The sequence below is a fragment of the Lissotriton vulgaris genome, chromosome 1_1 (genome assembly GCF_964263255.1).
Source record: "Lissotriton vulgaris chromosome 1_1, aLisVul1.2, whole genome shotgun sequence".
Lineage (NCBI taxonomy): Eukaryota > Metazoa > Chordata > Amphibia > Caudata > Salamandridae > Lissotriton > Lissotriton vulgaris.
In genome coordinates this window covers 1,132,373,606-1,132,396,512 of record NC_141685.1, presented here as the reverse complement: position 1 = coordinate 1,132,396,512, position 22,907 = coordinate 1,132,373,606, and the positions used below count along the sequence as shown (strand labels likewise).

General features: G+C 48.7%; 1 protein-coding gene across 1 annotated transcript in view; it reads left to right on the top strand.

Annotated features, from left to right (window-relative positions):
* Positions 1-14,137: 14,137 nt before the first annotated feature.
* ACVR1B (activin A receptor type 1B) overlaps positions 14,138-22,907 on the top strand; it is a 180,640-nt gene continuing 171,870 nt past the window's right edge. Inside the window, exon 1 of the mRNA XM_086963785.1 lies at positions 14,138-14,302. Within this exon, the coding sequence (XP_086819911.1) occupies positions 14,218-14,302 (85 nt within the window). The 5' untranslated portion in view covers positions 14,138-14,217. The remainder of the gene's footprint in view (positions 14,303-22,907) is intronic.

Here is a 22,907-nt window from a genome sequence, read left to right as displayed (position 1 = left end):
GTGCTGGATTCACGATCCCAGCAAATAGCGCTTTAGCAGATGAAGTCCTTTAGCCCTGTGACTTCAGCAGGAGACTGGCACTCTTCCAGTCCTTGGAGATTTTCTTAGCAAGCGTGAGAGTACACACACAGTTCCTCTCTCCTGGTTCCTTGGCAAAAATAAAGAAGCACTGCAGGATTCCCCCCAGCAAACAGCACACTGGCAGAAGGGGTAGGCAAGTCCTCAGATCAGCAGGCCTCTTGTCCTTGGTTACAGGGTTCCTTGTCAGAAGTGATCTAAATTCTTGGTTCAGGGGTCCTTCTCTTATACCCCTTTCCGGCTTTGATCCCTTTGTCCATGCCGGGGGATTTCCCAACATCCTGGGTCTGTTGTGGGTGGAGCCAGGCAGTAGCACCTGGCCTATTCACTGTGCAGGGCTGGGTCCTCAGACGCCCAGCAGGAGGTGGAGCCAGCATTGACACTGGCAGGAGCAGAGCTATCGGCCTCCTGGCAGGAGGTGGGGCTAGGATCGTCCATGGCAGGCACAGAGCCATCAGCCGCTTGGCAGGAGGTGGAGCCAGCATTGTATCAGGCAGGGCAGGCTATCAACAACTACTCTCCCCCTACTCTCAACGCAAATGTCCCACTCATCCCACACTGACTCATCCAGACCTGTGAAGCCACCCAGCTCCTGTCACACACACGCAAGACCAGCAGAAACCAGATATGGTTAGACAAGAAAATAGACACTTTCTAAAAGTGCTATTTTCGAACCCAGAGTCTAAAAACCATCCACACCAACGGATGCGTAATTAAACCCCGAGTTCAGGGATACCAAACTCGACATTGCACCATGCTCCCTGAGCCAGCTAGGATCATAGCATTAATAATCCCGGCGGCCCATTCTAACTAATGGAGAGCAGGCTACCTCGCAATAGTGAAGAACGAAGATGGCTGTAGTTCACTATTAGGACATGCCAACTTGGTCAGGCGTGTCCTACCTTACACTTACAATGCACCCTGCCCGTGGGCCTACCATAGGGGTGACTAACATGAAGCCAAGGGAAGGTTGGAGGGGCTGGCAAGTAGGTATACTTGCGCAGCCTGCGTGACAGCACTAGGCTGCACGTGGGTCTCGCAATGACCGACCCGTAGACATTCTTTTACGAGGCCGCTCCTGTGGGTGGCACAACACGTGCTGCAAGCCCACGAGCGGCATTTGTATTTACAAGCCCCGGCACTCCTGGTGCACTAGACTAGGGACTGACAGTAAACCAAATAAGCCAAACATGGATACATTAGATACATCAATTTAACATAGGGAGCACTTGCGCTGTGGCACGGATCAGCCGTGGCACAGCGCCCAAAGCATATACCAGCAAAACATCGAAAAACAGTAGAGGCAAAACAGAAAAAATGGAGGAGAGACTCAAGCCAATGATGTCAGGTCTAACACGTGTCCCCTCCAGCTGAAATGTGGGGAGAACTACCCTTGACCTAGGGAGTCCTCATCACTAAGGCGGAAAAATCTGGACAGACCATCAGCATTGGCGTGATCGGTACCAGGTCGGTGTTCCACCGTAAAGTCCATCCCCTGTAGGGAAATGGACCACCTCAACAGTTTCGGATTCTCACCCCTCATCTGCATCAACCATCTGAGGGGCCTGTGGTCTGTCTGAACCCGGAAGTGAGTCCCAAACAGGTAGGGTCTTAGCTTCTTCAGCGCCCAGACCACAGCAAATGCTTCTCTCTCTATCGCACTCCACCTCGTTTCCCTGGGAAGTAACCTCCTACTGATGAAGGCTACAGGCAAGTCTCGGCCCTCTTCATTCACCTGAGCTAGAACAGCCCCCACGCCATGCTCTGAAGCGTCCCTCTGGACAATAAATTCTTTTGAAAAGTCGGGTGCCTGGAGTATAGGTGCTGTGCACATTGCAGTTTTCAGGGTGTCAAAGGCCGTTTGACAGGCATCAGTCCAGATCACGTTTCGGGGCTGCTTCCTGGAAGTCAGCGAAGTCAAGGGGTGCACAATGTTACCGTAATCCTTGACAAACCTCCTGTAGTAACCCGTGAGTCCTAAGAAGGCTCTCACCTGAGTTTGGGTTTTGGGCGGCGCCCAAGCCAGGATGGTATCAATCTTGGGTTGCAGGGGGGCAACCTTGCCGCTCCCTACTTGGTGCCCCAGGTACACCACAGAACCCTGCCCAATCTGGCACTTACTGGCTTTGATTGTGAGGCCTGCTCCGCGCAGGGCCAACAACACTTCCTGGAGGTGGCGCAAGTGTTCCTCCCAGCTGGCGCTGAACACTGCGATGTCGTCCAGGTAGGCGGCACTGAAATCCTCCAGTCCAGCCAAGACCTGGTTGACCAACCTCTGGAAGGTGGCAGTGGCATTCTTCATCCCAAAGGGCATCACCCGGAACTGGTATAGCCCATCTGGTGTGGAGAATGCGGACCTCTCCTTTGCCCCATCCGTCAAGGCGATCTGCCAGTACCCAGACGTTAGATCAAACGTACTAAGGTACCGGGCAGCCCCCAACCGATCGATGAGCTCATCAGCTCTGGGGATGGGGTGAGCGTCAGTCTTCGTGACCGAATTGAGTCCTCGGTAATCCACGCAGAACCGGAGTTCTTGTGAAGCACCAGGCGCTGCAGCCTTCGGGACCAAGACCACTGGGCTGGCCCAAGGACTGCTAGAGGACTCAATCACCCCTAACGCGAACATTTTGGAGACCTCCTCCTTAATGTACGCTCTGACCTTGTCAGTCACCCTGTAAGCCTTGTGCTTCACAGGAGGGCTGTCTCCGGTGTCAACATCATGGACACACCAATGAGTGACACCCGGAACCAAGGAAAACAGATCCGGGAATTGTCCCAACAGGTGGCGACAATCCTGTTTCTGCTCAAGGGTCAGTGTGTCAGAGAGGACCACACCATCTACTGACCCGTCTTGCTCTTTAGCACACAGGAGGTCAGGAAGAGGCTCACTCTCCTCCTCCATTCCAGCATCTGTAGCTAGGAGCATGCCCACTTCGGACCTCTCTAAGTGGGGCTTCAAACGGTTGACATGCAGGACCCGCAAGGGGTTCCTGGGAGATTTCAAGTCCACCAAGTAGGTGACATCGCTCTTCTTCTCCACAACCTTAAACGGTCCAGTCCACCTGTCCTTGAGCGCACAAGGTTCCACAGGGGACATGACCCACACTTCTTGACCAGGCTGAAGCTCTACCAGAGTGGCATTCCGGTCGTACCAACACTTCATCTCCTCCTGGCTGGCCTCCAGATTTGCCTGAGCAAGTTCTCTGAAGCGCCGAGTCTGGTTCCGAAAGGCCAGCATGTAGCTGTATACATCCTGGGGAGGTTTCCTGGGAGATTGCTCCCAGCCTTCCTTGACCAGACTCAAAGGCCCTCTTACCGGGTGACCGTACAAAAGCTCAAAGGGGCTGAACCCTAGAGACTTTTGCGGCACCTCTCGGTAAGCAAACAACAGGCATGGCAAGAGGACGTCCCATTTCCGCCTCATTGGTTCTTCAAGACCCATGATCATGCCTTTCAGGGTCCGGTTGAATCTCTCAACCAGCCCATTTCCTTGAGGGTGGTAAGGAGTGGTGAACTTGTAGGTTACCCCACACTCCTTCTACAGAGACTTCATATAGTTCGAAATGAAGTTGGTGCCTCGGTCTGACACCACCTCTCTGGGGAACCCCATCCGGGAGAAAACACCCATCAGTGCCCGTCCCACCACGGGGGCCGTCACTGTTTGGAGAGGGATGGCTTCCGGGTACCGTGTGGCATGGTCCACCAAGACCAGGATGAACCTGTTGCCCAGGGCTGTCTTGGGGTCCAGGGGCCCAACAATGTCAATACCCACCCGGTCAAAGGGGGTACTGACCACCGGAAAAGGTTGGAGGGAAGCCTAGTCTTGCAATGGATGTCTACATCCCTACGCATCTGAGGCCAATAAAAATGGGTGACAAGCCTGTCATAGGTCTTGTCCTGCCCCAGATGTCCAGCTAACGGAACGTCATGAGCCAAACCCAGTAGGAAGGCTCTGAAGCGCTGGGGTACCACCAGCACACGGGCTGACCCAGGTTCAGCAGCCTTAGGCTCGCTATACAGGAGGTCGTTCTCCCAGTACACAAAATGTGACCCTGACTGATCACCTGAGGATTGGGCTGAGGCCTGCTGCCTCATGCCCACAAGAGAAGGGCACACTTTCTGTTCCGCACAGAATTCCTCCCTGGAGGGACCACCGTCCTGCTGCCAGTGGGTCAGCTCGGGCAGGTCTCCCAGTTCGGCAATTTGTTCCCCTGTGGGCTCCAGGGCATCCCCCTCAGGGTCTACCTCCTCCTGGACCACGGTAACTACGGGGGACGGTTTCCCGCGCCCCCTGCCTCTTCTCTTCACAGCTGGGTCCTGGGCCGTACTTTCAGGCTCCGGGACCCCATCAACACCCTTACTTGCTGTCATCGAATGAGTGGTTGCACACACCCACTCTGGCACGCCCAACATTTTCAAGTGCGCCTCTCTCTCCACCTTAGCCCAAGGGGAGTCTTCTAAATCGTTGCCCAGGAGACAATCGACAGGCATGGCGGGCCTCACAGCAACCTGAAGAGTACCTGAAACTCCCCCCCATTCAAAGGAAACCTGAGCTACCTCACACTCTTTCTGGGAGTTGTCGGCAGCTATCACGGGATAGAATGCGTGGGGAACCACCTGCTCTCTGGACACCAAGTGACACTTGACAGCTGTCACACTCGCTCCGGTGTCTCTGAGAGCTTCCACTCTATGGCCATTAATGGTCACCCACTGCCTATATTTACTAGTGTTACTCCCACTGCCTATATTTACTAGTGTTACTAGGCAGAGGGGGTGGAGGGACCATTTGCATGTCTCCTAGCGAGACCAGGGACATCTCTGCGGGACCCCTCCCACCATGGACAACCATCTCTTCCCCTCCCAGGGCTACACTCGCCAACTGACGGGGGGGGGCACTCGGCGGTGCATTCGATTTCTTCATGGGACACTGGGGATCGTAATACCGGTGTCCTACCTGCCCACAAGTGTAGCAGGTTAGGGGGCCCCTATGAACAGGTTTACCCGTCGGGGCCCCTGGCTTCTTCTCAGGGGGAGGCTGGGAACCTTTCCCTTGGTTCCCTTGGGGATTACTTTGGGGCCCTTTCTGAGACTTCTTCTGTTTACCCTTGTCCCCCCCACTCTTCTGCTGGGGACCCTGCCCACCTTTGGCTGAGTCTCCCACTGGACCCTTGTGGACCCTGGTACTGACCCAGCGGTCCGCCTCCTCAGCAAGTTTTCTAGGGTTAGATATCTTGCTATCAATCAGGTGCTGGCGCAGCTCTGGAAAACAGTTATTCGACAAGTGCTCCCAAGCAAATCATAAAGAGCTTCATAACTTTCCACTTTGCTGCCCTTCACCCAACCATCCATGGCTCTGCAAAAATAAGACACATATTCAACCCACGTCGTACCAGGCAGCTTCTTACATTCTCTAAAAGCTTGTCTGTACTTCTCGGGGGTTAGGCCATACCGCAACATTAAAGCATCCTTCATATGAGCATACGACATCCTATCCGCAACAGGCATGTTTAACAGGGTATCTCTCCCCTCATTCACAAAGCGACCCCACAACCCCACTCCCCAATTCTTCTCAGGGACCTGGTGGGCCAACAATGCTAGCTCATACGCTTTAAACCACTGACCAATATCTTCGTTTCTATGATAATCCTTTATCACATCTTTGGGAAAGTAAAACTTACTTTCTGCAGGCCCAGATGGAATGCTGCCACCAGAGGGATTCAATTCTAACTTCTTAGCTTGGATATCCAGCTCCCTCAACCTGACTTCACGCTCCAAAGCTAACTTCTCTCTTTCAAAATCTAACCTTTTGGTCTCCAAATCAGCTTCTCTTCTACCTCTTGCATTTTCTAACTCCAACTGCCCATTTATCTTTAGCCTTGCCATTTCCATGTTGTACGCTCGCTCCTTCGCCCTTTCTTCTCGTTCTTCAGGGGAAAGACCTTTGGAGGAAACACTGCTTCCGGGAGAGGACTCAGGCCCATTCGCTGGCGCCTCCTCATCCCCTTCCACTGGCGGTACCATCACCGGATCAGTGGGATCTCTGGCTTCCAACCAGGCCTGCAATGCTTTGAGATAGGTTTCCTTAGCCTTGAGACCTTTGGTAGGAACTTTAAACTTCTTGCAAAAGGATTTCAACTCCTCCAATCTGTAGACGTCTAACTTCGCTCTGTCGAATTCCTCCTCTTCAACAACAACAACAGGGGCAGTGACTCCGTTGCCACTCATGGTCAAAACTGGCAGTGTTAAAAAAATCAAGCTTCAGAAAAGCGGAGAACCAAAAATAGGATCCTTCCAAATTAGACTGTGACTGCGTTATGGTCTGCTTTCACTATGTAGCGCACACTAATCACTGTACATGGGTCATAAATGCAAAGTCCAAATCCCCACCGCTGCATCCAATGTTAGAACCGGCTGTCTCTAGTTGGCAGAGGTATACACTTCTGACAAATAGGGACACACCTTTTCTAGTCAGGGCAAGGGGATCACACCCTTTGATAACCCCTGCTCACCCCCTTGGTAGCTTGGCAGAGCAGAACAGACTTATCTCAGAGGCTGTGTGTTAAGCAATTATGACCACATACAGTAATAAAGTGAATACACTACAAATGGACACGACACAGTAGTATCATAAAAATAAGTATTTTTATATAAGGCTTAGCACAAGACCAAATAACAACAAAAATGTACACAATCTTAATAAATACTCTGGGAAGGGAAAAGGGATAGTTCAAGGTAATTTCTTCGGTAGCACAAAAGTCTTTAGTATCAAAGCAAATCTTCTTCTTGGCAATACAGTTCTTAGCAACAGGGTAACCCACACGGGGGCTACACGACGTCGAGGCAAAGTTAATCCAAAGGTTCGGCGTCGACCGCGAGGAGCGCTACGTCGAGCCCGGAGTCACACGGACCCCCAACAACACAGTACTTTTAGGAAAATGAAGCACACGATGATCAGCGGCATCGAGCAATCCGGCGTCGCGTCTTCGGTGTCGATCAGGCCTCAGCAGGCGTCGTCGATGATGCGGTTGCACTCACGGCGTCGAGAGGGCACACAGTTGATGCGATCAGCAGCGGTGCAGACACGAGGTCCTCTGGAGCTAGAGCCATACTCCCACTCACTGGCGTTGTCGGTCGGGCCCGGCGGCCGGTCGTCGAGGAAGCGGGACACTGGGGCCGTTACCCACTGCGTCGAGCTGGATTCGGCGACGTCCGTCGGCGTCGAGATTGCTGGTTCTTTCAGAGGTGCTGGATTCACGATCCCAGCAAATAGCGCTTTAGCAAATGAAGTCCTTTAGCCCTGTGACTTCAGCAGGAGACTGGCACTCTTCCAGTCCTTGGAGATTTTCTTAGCAAGCGTGAGAGTACACACACAGTTCCTCTCTCCTGGTTCCTTGGCAAAAATAAAGAAGCACTGCAGGATTCCCCCCAGCAAACAGCACACTGGCAGAAGGGGTAGGCAAGTCCTCAGATCAGCAGGCCTCTTGTCCTTGGTTACAGGGTTCCTTGTCAGAAGTGATCTAAATTCTTGGTTCAGGGGTCCTTCTCTTATACCCCTTTCCGGCTTTGATCCCTTTGTCCATGCCGGGGGATTTCCCAACATCCTGGGTCTGTTGTGGGTGGAGCCAGGCAGTAGCACCTGGCCTATTCACTGAGCAGGGCTGGGTCCTCAGACGCCCAGCAGGAGGTGGAGCCAGCATTGACACTGGCAGGAGCAGAGCTATCGGCCTCCTGGCAGGAGGTGGGGCTAGGATCGTCCATGGCAGGCACAGAGCCATCAGCCGCTTGGCAGGAGGTGGAGCCAGCATTGTATCAGGCAGGGCAGGCTATCAACAACTACTCTCCCCCTACTCTCAACGCAAATGTCCCACTCATCCCACACTGACTCATCCAGACCTGTGGAGCCACCCAGCTCCTGTCACACACACGCAAGACCAGCAGAAACCAGATATGGTTAGACAAGAAAATAGACACTTTCTAAAAGTGCTATTTTCGAACCCAGAGTCTAAAAACCATCCACACCAACGGATGCGTAATTAAACCCCAAGTTCAGGGATACCAAACTCGACATTGCACCATGCTCCCCGAGCCAGCTAGGATCATAGCATTAATAATCCCGGCGGCCCATTCTAACTAATGGAGAGCAGGCTACCTCGCAATAGTGAAGAACGAAGATGGCTGTAGTTCACTATTAGGACATGCCAACTTGGTCAGGCGTGTCCTACCTTACACTTACAATGCACCCTGCCCGTGGGCCTACCATAGGGGTGACTAACATGAAGCCAAGGGAAGGTTGGAGGGGCTGGCAAGTAGGTATACTTGTGCAGCCTGCGTGACAGCACTAGGCTGCACGTGGGTCTCGCAATGACCGACCCGTAGACATTCTTTTACGAGGCCGCTCCTGTGGGTGGCACAACACGTGCTGCAAGCCCACGAGCGGCATTTGTATTTACAAGCCCCGGCACTCCTGGTGCACTAAACTAGGGACTGACAGTAAACCAAATAAGCCAAACATGGATACATTAGATACATCAATTTAACATAGGGAGCACTTGCGCTGTGGCACGGATCAGCCGTGGCACAGCGCCCAAAGCATATACCAGCAAAACATCGAAAAACAGTAGAGGCAAAACAGAAAAAATGGAGGAGAGACTCAAGCCAATGATGTCAGGTCTAACAGGGGGGCAGGAGCCTAGCTGTGATTGGGCAGGGCTCCCCATCTTCAAGATGGCCGGAGCCTGGGGTCGTGCTTCACCTCGCCTCTCCCACCTGAGGGGGGGTTGGCACCCCCCCTTCCTGACTTAGGGTTTCCCGCCAGAGTGGGGGTTGGAACTGGTGGGGGCCAGTTGCTGAGTACAGCAAATGGTCTGGAGAAGCTAACAGAGGCGGCATGCCTTTGAAGCTTCCCCCTGCCCATCCTGGGGAGGAGACCTAGCACCTCGCCCAGGATGTGCATTGTTGCAGGCCCAGGAGAGCGGGGGGCTCTCCACCAAGGGGTCCAGCAACATGTTTGCTGTGTGGCAGCCTCTGCAGCCACTCAGACCAGACGTGTATTGTAGGTTAGGTTTTCAGGGGACATCTCTAATATGTCCTCTGGTGCATTTTACATTAAATCCCACACTGGCATCAGTGCGGGTTTAATGTGCTGAGAAGTTTGGTACCAAACTTGTCAACCTTCAGTGTAGCCATTATGGGGCTGTGGCGTTCGTAATGACAAGCTCCCAGCACCATATACTCTTATTGGCATCACTGCACTTACAATGCCCAGGGATGGCTCTGGGTACTGTAGGGGCACAGGGCTCATGCAACTGTGCCCACACCACTGACAAAGGGCACCCAGCTAGAGGGGTGACTGAAGTATGCCAGGGCAGTGGGTTCTGTGGGCATGGCACACAGGGATGTGTGCCATGTTGACTCTCTGTTTAGTTCTGTACTTATGCGGTACAAAAGGGGGTGGTGATGGACGGAGCATCTGAATCAATCAAACACTCACACCCAGTCAATAGATCTGGGTTTAATCCATCACCGTTCTTTAGCCAACTCTGCCACCCCAGTTCAGACATGGCTATATGCAAATCAGTCTGACCCTGTGCCTCATGGGAACAGTCCAGCCCGAACTGCCAAGCCATGTCTTCCCTGGACCGGAAACAAGCTTCCGAGGACCAGTTTCTGGCATTCCAGCCGTCTTCAGCCCGGCTTGCTTGAATCCAGTGGCAAAGTGAGCAAGGGACTCACGTCTGAGCATACCCTGCGACACTTATGGCGGCCAAAAGCGGTACAAAAGGGGGTGGTGATGGACGGAGCATCTGAATCAATCAAACACTCACACCCAGTCAAAAGATCTGGGTTTAATCCATCATAGTTCTTTAGCCCACTCTGCCACCCCAGTTCAGACACGGCTATATGCAAATCAGTCTGGGCCTGTGCCTCATGGGAACAGTCCAGCCCGAACTGCCAAGCCATGTCTTCCCTGGACCGGAAACAAGCTTCTGAGGACCGGTTTCTGGCATTCCAGCCGTCTTCAGCCCGGCTTGCTTGAATCCAGTGGTAAAGTGAGCAAGGGACTCACGTCTGAGCATACCCTGCCACACTTATGGCGGACAAAAGCGGTACAAAAGGGGGTGGTGATGGACGGAGCATCTGAATCAATCAAACACTCACACCCAGTCAAAAGATATGGGTTTAATCCATCACCGTTCTTTAGCCCACTCTGCCACCCCAGTTCAGACATGGCTATATGCAAATCAGTCTGACCCTGTGCCTCATGGGAACAGTCCAGCCCGAACTGCCAAACCATGTCTTCCCTGGACCGGAAACAAGCTTCCGAGGACCGGTTTCTGGCATTCCAGCCGTCTTCAGCCCGGCTTGCTTGAATCCAGTTGCAAAGTGAGCAAGGGACTCACGTCTGAGCATACCCTGCCACACTTATGGCGGCCAAAAGCGGTACAAAAGGGGGTGATGATGGACGGAGCATCTGAATCAATCAAACACTCACACCCAGTCAAAAGATCTGGGTTTAATCCATCACCGTTCTTTAGCCCACTCTGCCAAACCAGTTCAGACATGGCTATATGCAAATCAGTCTGACCCTGTGCCTCATGGGAACAGTCCAGCCCAAACTGCCAAGCCATGTCTTCCCTGGACCGGAAACAAGCTTCCGAGGACCGTTTTTTGGCATTCCAGCCGTCTTCAGCCCGGCTTGCTTGAGTCCAGTGGCAAAGTGAGCAAGGGACTCACGTCTGAGCATACCCTGCCACACTTATGGCGGCCAAAAGCGGTACAAAGGGGGGTGGTGATGGACGGAACATCTGAATCAATCAAACACTCCCACCCAGTCAAAAGATCTGGGTTTAATCCATCACTGTTCTTTAGCCCTCTCTGCCACCCCAGTTCAAACATGGCTATATGCAAATCAGTCTGACCCTGTGCCTCATGGGAACAGTCCAGCCCGAACTGCCAAGCCATGTCTTCCCTGGACCGGAAACAAGCTTCTGAGGACCGGTTTCTGGCATTCCAGCCGTCTTCAGCCCGGCTTGCTTGAATCCAGTGGCAAAGTGAGCAAGGGACTCACGTCTGAGCATACCCGGCCACACTTATGGCGGCCAAAAGCGGTACAAAAGGGGGTGGTGATGGGCGGAGCATCTGAATCAATCAAACACTCACACCCAGTCAAAAGATCTGGGTTTAATCCATCACCGTTCTTTAGCCCACTCTGCCACCCCAGTTCAGACATGGCTATATGCAAATCAGTCTGACCCTGTGCCTCATGGGAACAGTCCAGCCCGAACTGCCAAGCCATGTCTTCCCTGGACCGGAAACAAGCTTCGGAGGACCGGTTTCTGGCATTCCAGCCGTCTTCAGCCCGGCTTGCTTGAATCCAGTGGCAAAGTGAGCAAGGGACTCACGTCTGAACATACCCTGCCACACTTATGGCGGCCAAAAGCGGTACAAAAGGGGGTGGTGATGGACAGAGCATCTGAATCAATCAAACACTCACACCTAGTCAAAAGATCTGGGTTTAATCCATCACCGTTCTTTAGCCCACTCTGCCACCCCAGTTCAGACATGGCTATATGCAAATCAGTCTGACCCTGTGCCTCATGGGAAAAGTCCAGCTAGAACTGCCAAGCCATGTCTTCCCTGGACCGGAAACAAGCTTCCGAGGACGGATTAAACCCAGATCATTTGACTGGGTGTGAGTGTTTGATTGGTTCAGATGCACCGTCCATTACCACCCCCTTTTGTACCGCTTTTGGCCGCCATAAGTGTGGCAGGGTATGCTCAGACGTGAGTCCCTTGCTCACTTTGCCACTGGATTCAAGCAAGCCGGGCTGAAGACGGCTGGAATGCCAGAAACCGGTCCTCGGAAGCTTGTTTCCGGTGCAGGGAAGGCATGGCTTGGCAGTTCGGGCTGGACTGTTTCCATGAGGCACAGGGTCAGACTGATTTGCATATAGCCATGTCTGAACTGGGGTGGCAGAGTGGGCTAAAGAACGGTGATGGATTAAACCCAGATCTTTTGAATGGGTGTGAGTGTTTGATTGGTTCAGATGCACCGTCCATTACCACCCCTTTTTGTACCGCTTTTGGCCGCCATAAGTGTGGCAGGGTATGCTCAGACGTGAGTCCCTTGCTCACTTTGCCACTGGATTCAAGCAAGGTGGGCTGAAGACGGCTGGAATGCCAGAAACCGGTTCTCTGAAGCTTGTTTCCGGTCCAGGGAAGGCATGGCTTGGCAGTTCGGGCTGGACTGTTCCCATGAGGCACAGGGTCAGACTGATTTGCATATAGCCATGTCTGAACTGGGGTGGCAGAGTGGGCTAAAGAACGGTGATGGATTAAACCCAGATCTTTTGACTGGGTGTGAGTGTTTGATTGGTTCAGATGCACCGTCCATTACCACCCCCTTTAGTTCTGTACTTAGACACTCTGCCAGCAAAGGCAGGGTGTGGGTGTCAGGGTACAGGGCCCCTAAGGGTGGCACAAAGGGTGTTGCAGCCCTTAGGGGTCTTCTCTGGTCACCAGGCCCTGGGCACCTAGGGTACCATTTACTAGGGGCTGATAGGTGGCCAGAGATGCCAATTGGGTTTTGTTTCAATACAGCTTTAGGGAAGGAACACAGGCCCTGGGTACCTGGTTGGCAAGAGCCCAGGGCACACTCAGTCAAAGCACAAAAGCAGTTCAACAAAAAGTGGGGGCATACCAATGCAAGAAACATGGCACTTTCAGACAAGTTCTAAAAGCAGAAAAAAAATAGGATACAGCAAAAGGTGAGAAATCTGGGGTGACCATGCAAAAGGGTAGATTACCCTTGTGCACTTTGATTATGCTCTTTTCATATCCCCCCCCAAAAAAACCAGGAGCAGCCTAGGGCATGTATTCATACACTTACAATTGGGACGAGAAAACCAGCCATCTTACGGGGAGGATGGTGGGGGCGGTTTATACTAGCTATATTTTTTATACTCGTGTACTTTTCACCTTTTTGGAAATGGGATTCACCTTGTGAAGGAACCCCTCCGTCACGAGCCTCGGGTGGGCTGTGCTGGTAATGGAGCGGTTCCGTCGCGACCTGTTTGCGGCACCTGCGCGGTGCTGATTTCGCGCCTGCGCGACGCGTTCTATTGAGTGGGCGGGTCGTGACGGAACCGCTAAGCACAGCCCACCCGGGGCTCATGACGGAGCGGTTCCGTCACGAGTACGGGAGCGCCGCGCGGCCCCCCCTCCCCCCTAGCGCTGCGGCGGAATAGCCGCCGCAGCTAAGGGGTTACAGTAATGATTTCCTCGAGGGAGACAGACGTAGAGGTAAAGAGCAGATGGTGTGTTTCACCTAAATACTATTTTCTTGAACTCGGAGTACCGGCACCCCAGTTGCAAACAGGGACCTGCACTGTTCTATTCTCATTTCAAGCACTGGTTCGTTCCTATCGACAGGATAAAGTGAAGATGAAGTACAAAATTCACACTTCTATGTCATGATGAAAATTATAAACTTAAGAGGTTGTAATGCCCAAAGCGGCTAGACGACCACAGCTTCCACATGTTCCCCTCTAATTAAGAAAATGTGGTATTTTTCTGTTTCCATGGCTTTGTTCCCTCAATGTCCCAGAGCTATGTGCGTACTGACGTAAATAAGTGTAGTACAATAATAGACAAAGAGAAAATACTTAGGAAAGCTAAGCGAGAGAAGCAGCCATCGTGGAGCGGCTGCTCTGTGTAGTCAACTGCCCGTGATGCCCAGCCTGAGCCGCCTTTGGGCGTTTAGACAAAGTTGGACATTTCAGGGTACCAGAAAGGAAAACGGGGCGGTAAGAGACTCCAAGCGTGGGTTGGATTGAAGTGAGGGCTGGAATGTAGATACAAAGAACTCCGACCACCTTCTGTGCCGAGACTGACTATGCTGCCCAACAGAGACTCACAAAGGGATGGTACGCCCCCTGTAAGGCTCCGGGTCTCGGGAGCAGCGCCCCTATGCACGAAACGGCGCCTGTCACATCCAGTCCTCTTTCCATGTCCACGTACGTGCCCGCTCTACTGGTGCGTGCCCGAGCCCTGTGTCTGAAGCCTGGCGTGCGCGCGCACGCGCCTAGTGTCTGAGCCTTGCGTGCGCGCTCCCCCAGCTGTCCCAGAGCGCTCGGTGCTATGGCGGACCTTCGGTCTCGCGGCTCTCCGCTGTTCTTCTTGCTTTTGCTGCTGACGCTGAGCAGCGTCCCCCGGGGGAGCCAAGGTGAGTGAGGAGGCGGGGCATCAAGTGGTGGCCGGTTAGGGTCTGTGAGTAAAAAAGCTCAGGTACAACAACAATATGGCGGCCTGGCGAGCAGGGAGCTGCATATAGGGAGGGATTGTGGAGGGAACGAAGGAGGTTCTTTAAACCGACAGCTTGGGATGTATAAGTATTTGTTTATCGGAGGTTGGGTTGTACAGGCAGATCTACGCTCGATATCAAGCGGGGGGCTGTATTGCTGGATGTTTTGGTGGCTTATCTGCCATCCCTGGGATAATGGTACCAGAGGTACGGGTTGGACCAAGGGGTACCTCTATAGAACTATAGCAGACTGGAGACCTGCATTTCAGTGCCTAGAAAAGTATATGCTAGAGGTTGGCTGAAGGGTTTCTATATTAACTAAAATGTATATATTAGGCTCTAGTGCTTGGATAAACTGGCTATTTATGAATGTGAACAAGTATTTGTTTACTGAGTGAAGCACACCGCATGTTGCTGGAGTGCTGGTGTGTAAGTGTTGCACAATGTTTTTGCGAAGAACCAAGTTGGGGGTACTTCATCTTGTGAGTCGAATATCTTTAAGACACCCTTTCCAAACGACTTCTCTCAACACCCACCCACTTAGACTCGAACACTTGGAGCTCCTTATTCTTGTAAGCTATGAGCAGAAAAACAACTGGGGACATGTGGCACTGTTCCGAAACCCGCTAAACAGTAGCTGCTGACTGGCCCGGTCTAGTTCTGCTGACACAGACTTTGGTGGTCTTGTGAAACGTTGTGGGGTCATAGGAGGATATTCTGATGCACAAGTGCCGATCTTTGTCAATGAAGGCCGAGACCCTGGTACAATTTAATTCGTCATAAGATAAAAACACGCTTCGTGTAAATGGAACTCCTTGAGGTAACCACTAATTAACAAACATGTGGCATGTTCTGGCCCCCCCTACACCTACGGCCGACACTGCTGTTCTAAAGAAATGTCTTTTTTGTGGGGTAATCAAATACTAAAACTGAAGTTTTTAGCTGGGGGGTGAGGAAATGCCCCACAGTGTATCAGCAGAAAACATTTCATTCGCATTTTGTAGGAGGGTTTCTGCAGAGAAAGTGTCTCATACCGGTCAGGCTATCGCAGGAAAGTATTTTAATAGGTTTGTAGAAGGAGCTGAACAACTAGAAGGTTAAAAATGGGAATATTGGGCATTGACACAGTCAAGAAGAAGCGGGCTACTACGTGGGTCTTGGGAAGATTGACTGGAGAGTGAGTTTCGGGAAGGAAATACTGAGTCTGACTGGAGGAGGCAGGTCTGATGAGTGGCTGCTATACCACTGGAGTGAAAGGGCAGCCAGGGTGAGATTAATCATAGTCCTGCCTTCTCGTTGGTTTCTCAAGTAATGTTCAGTAATATAACCTGTTTTTGTATAGTGCTTCATTGTGCGCTTCTGCCGCTTCAATCAATAGCTGTTGCCTTTACATTGATTGACATTGCAGGAATTCATACACATTACATACGGGTCATATCAGGTGTCAGGTTTTATGGTTTAACTCACTAAGCCATTTCAACAGTAGAGAAGCTAATTAATTTAGATACAAAAACATCTATTTAGGTATTCTGTCCGGGTTGTTTGTTCGTCCTGTTAGGCATTTTCTAATTGCTTTTGTACATTAGTCATTATATTTTATGTTTGGGATGTCAGAACAGGACATCTCTTCACTGACAGCTGGGTTGGGTACATCAATGAGCTGATCTTGTCAATGAGTTATTCATGGGCAAGTTCAGGAGACGCCCTATCTATCGGTGCCAGGGCAGTGTTTGGGTGACTACAGGAGTTTTATACAGCTAGTGGATGGTTTGGGTAGCATGTGTCCGTGGATGCATTCCTGCTAGAGAAGATGCAAAGTGATCGAAGCAGAGAACATCAGCCCACACATAGATGACAGAACGTGGGATGATGAACGAGTTGCTGCTGTCCACCTTGGGGTTGTGTTGCTTTGGAAGATGGCCCGTTAACTTACAAGATACACTCTGTGCCTCTTGATATGACACCCTCTCCATATTCTCAGTGATTGCTAGACAGGAGGCCTGATGATAGATAATTCCAGACGTAACTTCCTGTTGGTGGCAGGTAGAGGAATGGTAATTTGGAACATTCTAAACACACTTTTATAATCAAAGTGCACAGTGCCAGTGTGTTTTTTCTTGCGCCTCTAGATGGAGGCCATCTGTATATTTCTCCTAGAGCAGGCAGAAATTAAATTCATTTTGAGGAACTGGGAGAAAAGTCAAGGGTATGGGAATTTCCATGGACATGAGATATATCTTCCATGAAGGTTTTGGAAATGCCTTTTATATTGAAAAACTTGAAATGCCTCTTGTTTGCAGGGCACACCATAGGAAGTGTTTGCAATTTTAATAAGAGGGATTAAAGGGCAAGTGTATATTGTGTGCGACTTTGGCATAGCGGTACGTTCATTTGATCTCCACTGTTTATGGGAGTATGGGGTGTTTTTTTTATAGTTTATTTTGTTAAATATGTGTATTATTTGTAGGGTTATTTGTTCATTTCGGGTCTTATGCACCAAATACCTAAGCCTTTGCGCTTCACTTTGGGTTAATATTTTACTTCGCGTCTGTTCGGGTACAGGGGTTTGTTTATTGTAGGTCCCTGATATGGACTGGTATATGTGTAATTGGTCTGAAAGGGATATGTGTATTTAATATATCGTCTTGGGTAAATATAATTTTTTTTGTGTGTCTGGACTGGATAGACATCTATATTGTGTTCCTCTGGCCTACGGGGAAATGTGTTTTGTCTTCGGAGCTGTGTATTTGATCTTCACAGTATCGGTAAAGATGTTTAATGTGTCTATTATGCGGACCGGTGTATATGTTGTTCGTTGTTTATTTGGGGTTGTGTGAATTTTGTCTATTGTTTGGGAAAGTTGTTTAATTTGACCGTAGAGAGTTGAAAGAGGGGTACTTTTTTTCCTTCTAGTATGCCGATTGATGTGTGTTTTTCCTGTGGAGGAGTGTGCATTTTATCGGTGGGAGAGGCGTGTATTTTGTATAGAGTCTAAGAAAATCGTTTATTTTCTTTCTAGTGGTTTAAGAGCTGTTTATTTGTGTCTGCGAGGGGTGGGGTAAATGCCTTTTTATGGGCACGATATATTGTCTTATATGAGAGTTGTATTTGTTCTATGTTGTGGGCAGATGTGTACTCTTGGCCTCCGTGCATAGTGTAAAGTGTATTTCCTCTGCATGGAGAGGGATATGTGTATTGCGTGTGGGTTGGGGGTTGTTTCAAGCCCGTGGTGTTTTTTTTTTTCCAAAGAAAGTGAGTTGGGGGGGGGGGGGCGTAATTGTCCATACGCTCTTTACTATGCATGGACCGTCTCGCAGCTTGTGACCTTTGGCATCTGGCAGTAACCTTTGACCCTGTCCTTTGGAGCATGGATTAATGTATTCTTAGGCCGTAACTCCCAAGGCTCCGAGTCTGTTTCAAATAGTCAGTTAGGGCGGGTTTCAGTCATTGTTCCCCAGTAAGCTGAGATCTGGGAGAGGTGAGAGAGGTAACATCGGGGCAGACGTCACCAGCGTACCCAGTACGTGTACGTCTGGCAGACTGCACTGGCCCCTTTTACCCATGACATCTGTCTTTTATCTAGGTTTCTTGTGGAAAAGCGCCACTGAGCATTATTAGAGATATTTGTTCCATAATTCCTGCTCAAGATCTTTGGGCATCACAGTTCTCAGTTCAAAAACCTTTCTCTTTGCCCCATGTTCTACCACCTACCCATGTGGCTGTGAGCAGAGACATGAATTTGTAATCTATATTAAGGGCCAAAGCAGGGCAGAGGTGTGCTGTAAAAGATGCATCTCGAAGACTCAAAACAGCGACTGTTTGACCAGCGACCCTGAGAAAGGATCGGGAGAATGTGAGGCGGTATTAGGTGCCCTTGAGATGGGTACACGTCATTCTACGTATTGAGGGCAGAGCCAGATGAGTCAAGTAGTCGGATATCGGAGAGCATCCCTTTTAAATTCAAAACATGTATGGCGAGTGTCGACGTGGATGCTTCCTGGAGTGGGGGATTCATCGTAGCTCCTTGTTTCACTTGCCTGCTGGATATAAAAGCCCAGCCCAGTCTTGTCTGTGAAAATTCAATACTATACCTTTCCATCATGCAGTATGCAAGGTGCAGTTAAACTGGAAGAGATTTGTGTAAAATAATTATTTTTTTTTCAGATATATTTTTGTCAATCGCTGTAAGCCATGGCAACGTGTTTTCAAAGAGTTAGGAGTCGGACAAGGTCATTGCCAAAGAGGGGGAATACCTCTTCGAATTGGCCCTGGTGATGGGAGACCAGAGAGTAGCTGGCATTCAAACAGCAGTAACTGATTTAGAGTAGCCCTCGAGTCTTTACACGTTTTTTTGATGTGGGTAAGGTAGGGATTGATTGGTGAAGAAGGATGAGTATTCCAGTCTTCTGCCCACCAAGTTCCCAGTTATTTTCCAGGCACATGCTTGTTGAGAATTTAAAATAAATAAATCCTGGCGCTTCAGTTTCTTTCATGCGACTTTTAATCAGTCTAGTTTTATACCGGAGATAAAAATGTGGTCTCTTCATTAAAAGTTGCTTTATTGACAGCTGTTTAACATCCGTGGCAATGCATTAATTTTCAGTCCCCTTTTGTTCCATATGAACTTGACCTTTTTCAAATATATTGGTCTGTGCTGCAAGTTACTGCTAAACAGATTTTTAGCAGACAAAGCTTATCTATTCACTCACTCAATGAGATATTTGTTGTTCAGTTGTAGGAAAACAGCTCAATTTGACAAAAGAAAAGCCTGTTTATTGTGCTATGTAGTCTGAGACACGGGATGGAATAAAATATAGAAACACGCTTTCTTCACTATTTTAGTCTTCCTTATAGACAGGTCATCTGGAATTAGGCAATTTTGAAGCTGTGGCATTTTCCACGTAATCCATAATCTGCTGCATAATAGGCAGATTTTACCCAAAAAATGTTTGTAGCCCAAACTGATCAGTTATTTACTAAAATATTTTTATTGAACATTTATCATTATGAACGTTTCAGGCTTTGTACAATAGATGTTTTAAGCTGTGTTGAAAACCGTAGTGAGAGCAATATAATGAATTCATAAATCACTTTAATAATGATACAGAAACAATGCACTGCTATGCGGCATTGGTGTTAATCAGAAGTTACTAAAAACGCAGGGGCTGTGTTGCCACACAGCTGAAGGCCCTCCTCAAAGTAGACTGGGCACATTTCTTTTGCTTATTGCTATCCTTGTGTGTTAAACTGGTGCTAATGAGGTGAACCTGTTGTACATTCATACTCCTCGCAACATGCTTCCTTTGCTCACTCACAGGAGCTCAAAACTGCTGCTGATCTACTGTTTCTACTTCTGCTGAGCAAGAGAACTTGTTTTACCGTCTGCAGCCTGTGCTGGCTGTCTGAAGCTGACGCTGATTCCTCACTGTGTCGTGGCGCTGCCTCCCCCTGACTCGCTGGTGTGAGCGTGAGCTGCACTTGGCACGCTCTGCCTGTCGCTCCCAGCTGGAGTCAGAGGGGTTGAGGCCAGGGTGCAAACAGCGAGAGCACCTAGCCTGGGGGACTGCGAGGACCAGAATCCTTAGCGGAGATCACCTGGTTCCTCTTCCCCCAGGCGAACCGCCCACGGACACGCCCCCAACGAAACGTATATAGATAACATCTCGCATCCCGCGACGCGGGACGCGCGCGGGACCAAGCGCGGGGATAAGCCCGGGCAAAAGGGCGGGCCGTCTGTGGCCGTCCGGGGACGACCGAGGACGGGACGGGCCACCCCACTAACGCTCACTACAAGAGGAAACTCTTCAACTAAACTTTTGATTCATACGTGTAAAAAACCCTCATTCCTTTACTGATCAACTGAGATAGTGTGATTAAGACAAGCCACAGCATATTATTAATACTATACATTACATCTATAAAATAGATTTCTGTCCCCAAGTATGGGGCGCTAAAAAAACTACGCTCACGGACAATCTACATGAGGCGAATGGGGACGGACGCAGCTGTAAGAAAATCTGTAGACAAGTCACTAAAACCAGGACAAATATCAAGCACTCCTGCTATAAGTGAATACTTCTCTACCCTCTCCAAGAAAAAGTTTCTTTCCCCAAACTCTAATGATGATCAAAATAAGTTGGTTGAACCTGATCCGTTACATTTTTCTGACCAGAAATCCAACAAACAAGGTCAAATAACAATAGAGAGTAATTTGGCAAATTACTCTCCTTCGGAAGAATGTCAAAAATCTCGTCTAGTTGTGTCTCAAATAACAACTATAACACCTATAAAAAATCAGGACAACGACTTATTTTTCGACGTATCCGCAAATCATAACTCAAAGACCGAAGAAGAAAATAAAGAAATATTGCTAAGTCAAAGACATCCCCAAACCAGTTCGCCAGAAAAATCACCTAACCTTTTTTCTAATCTGACCAATCTATCAGACCCAAATTTTATAAACCTAAACTCTGGAAATACTGCCTCTCCCATATCAAAAGCACTCTTCTCACTGCAAGAAATTCTGGATTCAGTACTAACACATCTTGGACACATTTTAGCTAACTCAGACGATACTTTAGACGTACAAATAGGAATACTTAAATTCCTGGTTGAAGAAAAAAAGAAAAAAGATCTAACTAAAGTCTCATCAAAACAAACCGGAGAAGACGAATCACAACAAACAGATGAATTTCATAAAAATGGAAGTGCTACCCCAAAACAACAGGAAGCAAGCACACAAACGAACGACGTACTAATAATCAACAATAAAACTAACGGATCAAAAAACAAAGAAAAATCTCCTATCACATATTCACTTAAAAAACTGTTCAAAGAAGAACTGGAAATCAAAGCTGAGAACAATACCAAACACTATCCGATTTTTTCGAATAAAGTATCCGATAACAATCGCGATCAGATTATCGGAAAAAATAAAACTGAGCTATCAGGAGTTACTGCTGAACAGGATTTCAACCAAAGAGAAAAGTCTGAAAAAAGTAATACTAGGGAAAAAGTAAAGGGGAAGAAGAAGAGAAAACCTATGAGGAGAATACAGAGGAAAAAAGGGAATAGGCTCAAATTCCAAAAATCTAATCCTGTAAATCTGGTGAACACTCCAGTAATTCAAAAAGCATCATCAGAAAAATCCTTAAATCCTGAAGCAGATGAATTTTGTCCTCCGATAGAAAATAGACCTACATCGCAAAATAACATGGACATAAAAGAACCATATGACAATAACTTCCAATCATGGGAAATAAATCCATCCAAACACATAACTATTGAAGAGCTATTTCCTTCAGATAAGGAGCCGTTTAATCGCGGTAAAATCATCAATCTATTACAAGAAATTCCATCCCTGAATTCTCTGACCAGCAAAGAAATTGACTTAGTTCTGTTTCCAATAAAAGAAAATAACAAACTAGTACAGGTATCCTTTTATTCACCGGTTTTGCCTGGAATAATAATCAGAGAGAAGGAAATTCTTCACAAAAATGGCTATGATGTAATCTCGGTGGAAGATTTTAAAACCAACAACTCAAATAATGGTATATTAGGACAAACCCACAGAAGAAAAGAAAACAACAGTTCTAATTGGGGAGACCTAGCATCAAGTACTATGAGGAAAGATCTACTTAAAATACAAGTAATTCAAGGAGAGAGGTCAGTCTGGTCTCGGAATTCCACCTTTAGCAACACTGAGAACTCAATAAAATCATGGGCATGGTTATCAGAAACCTTAAACAGCAAAAAAATGGTAAATTCACAACAACGCGAAGTTTAGCAAAGGTCTGACGCTATTGTCCTGGAACCTGGCAGGGAAAACTGATATAAAAATGAAACATGCAATTAAAAATTCCCCTGATATCATCGCCCTCCAGGAAACATGGTTAATCAATACCTTTACTCAAAGAGGATACTATGTATACGAAACATTGGCAAAAAGATCAAGAAGGGGACACGCCAAGGGTGGTCTGGCAATATTATTAAAAGAAGATCACTCTTGGTCACAGGAAATAATTAACACAAACACAGACAATCTACAATGTTTAAAAGTATCCCTTAGAACCCATGCCTCAGCCAAACTAGAAAAAATATTACTTTTCAATATTTACGCACCTCCCAGCAGTAATAATAATGATTTGCTGTTTGACCGCCTAATGGAAATTATCACTCATATAATTGATGATCAATCTCACTTGCCATACCTCATAATGGGGGACTTGAATGCTAAAATTTTTAACTGCGAGATAAAGAAATGGGCTCGTCTCCTCAAAGAGGAATCTCTGGAATCATCACTCCCTGAATTCCCAAAAGGAACTAAATCGGATAAGAGGGGACGCGCACTACTAGCTTTTCTCTCTGGCATTAATGGGATTATATTAAACGGTAACATCAATGGTGATATACCAGCAACATACACACGGCAAGGAAATGGATCTCCTTCAACTATTGATTACTTTATATGCGGGATCGAAGGAAAAGAACAAATGAGTCAACTTTCGATAATATTCACTGCAGAAAG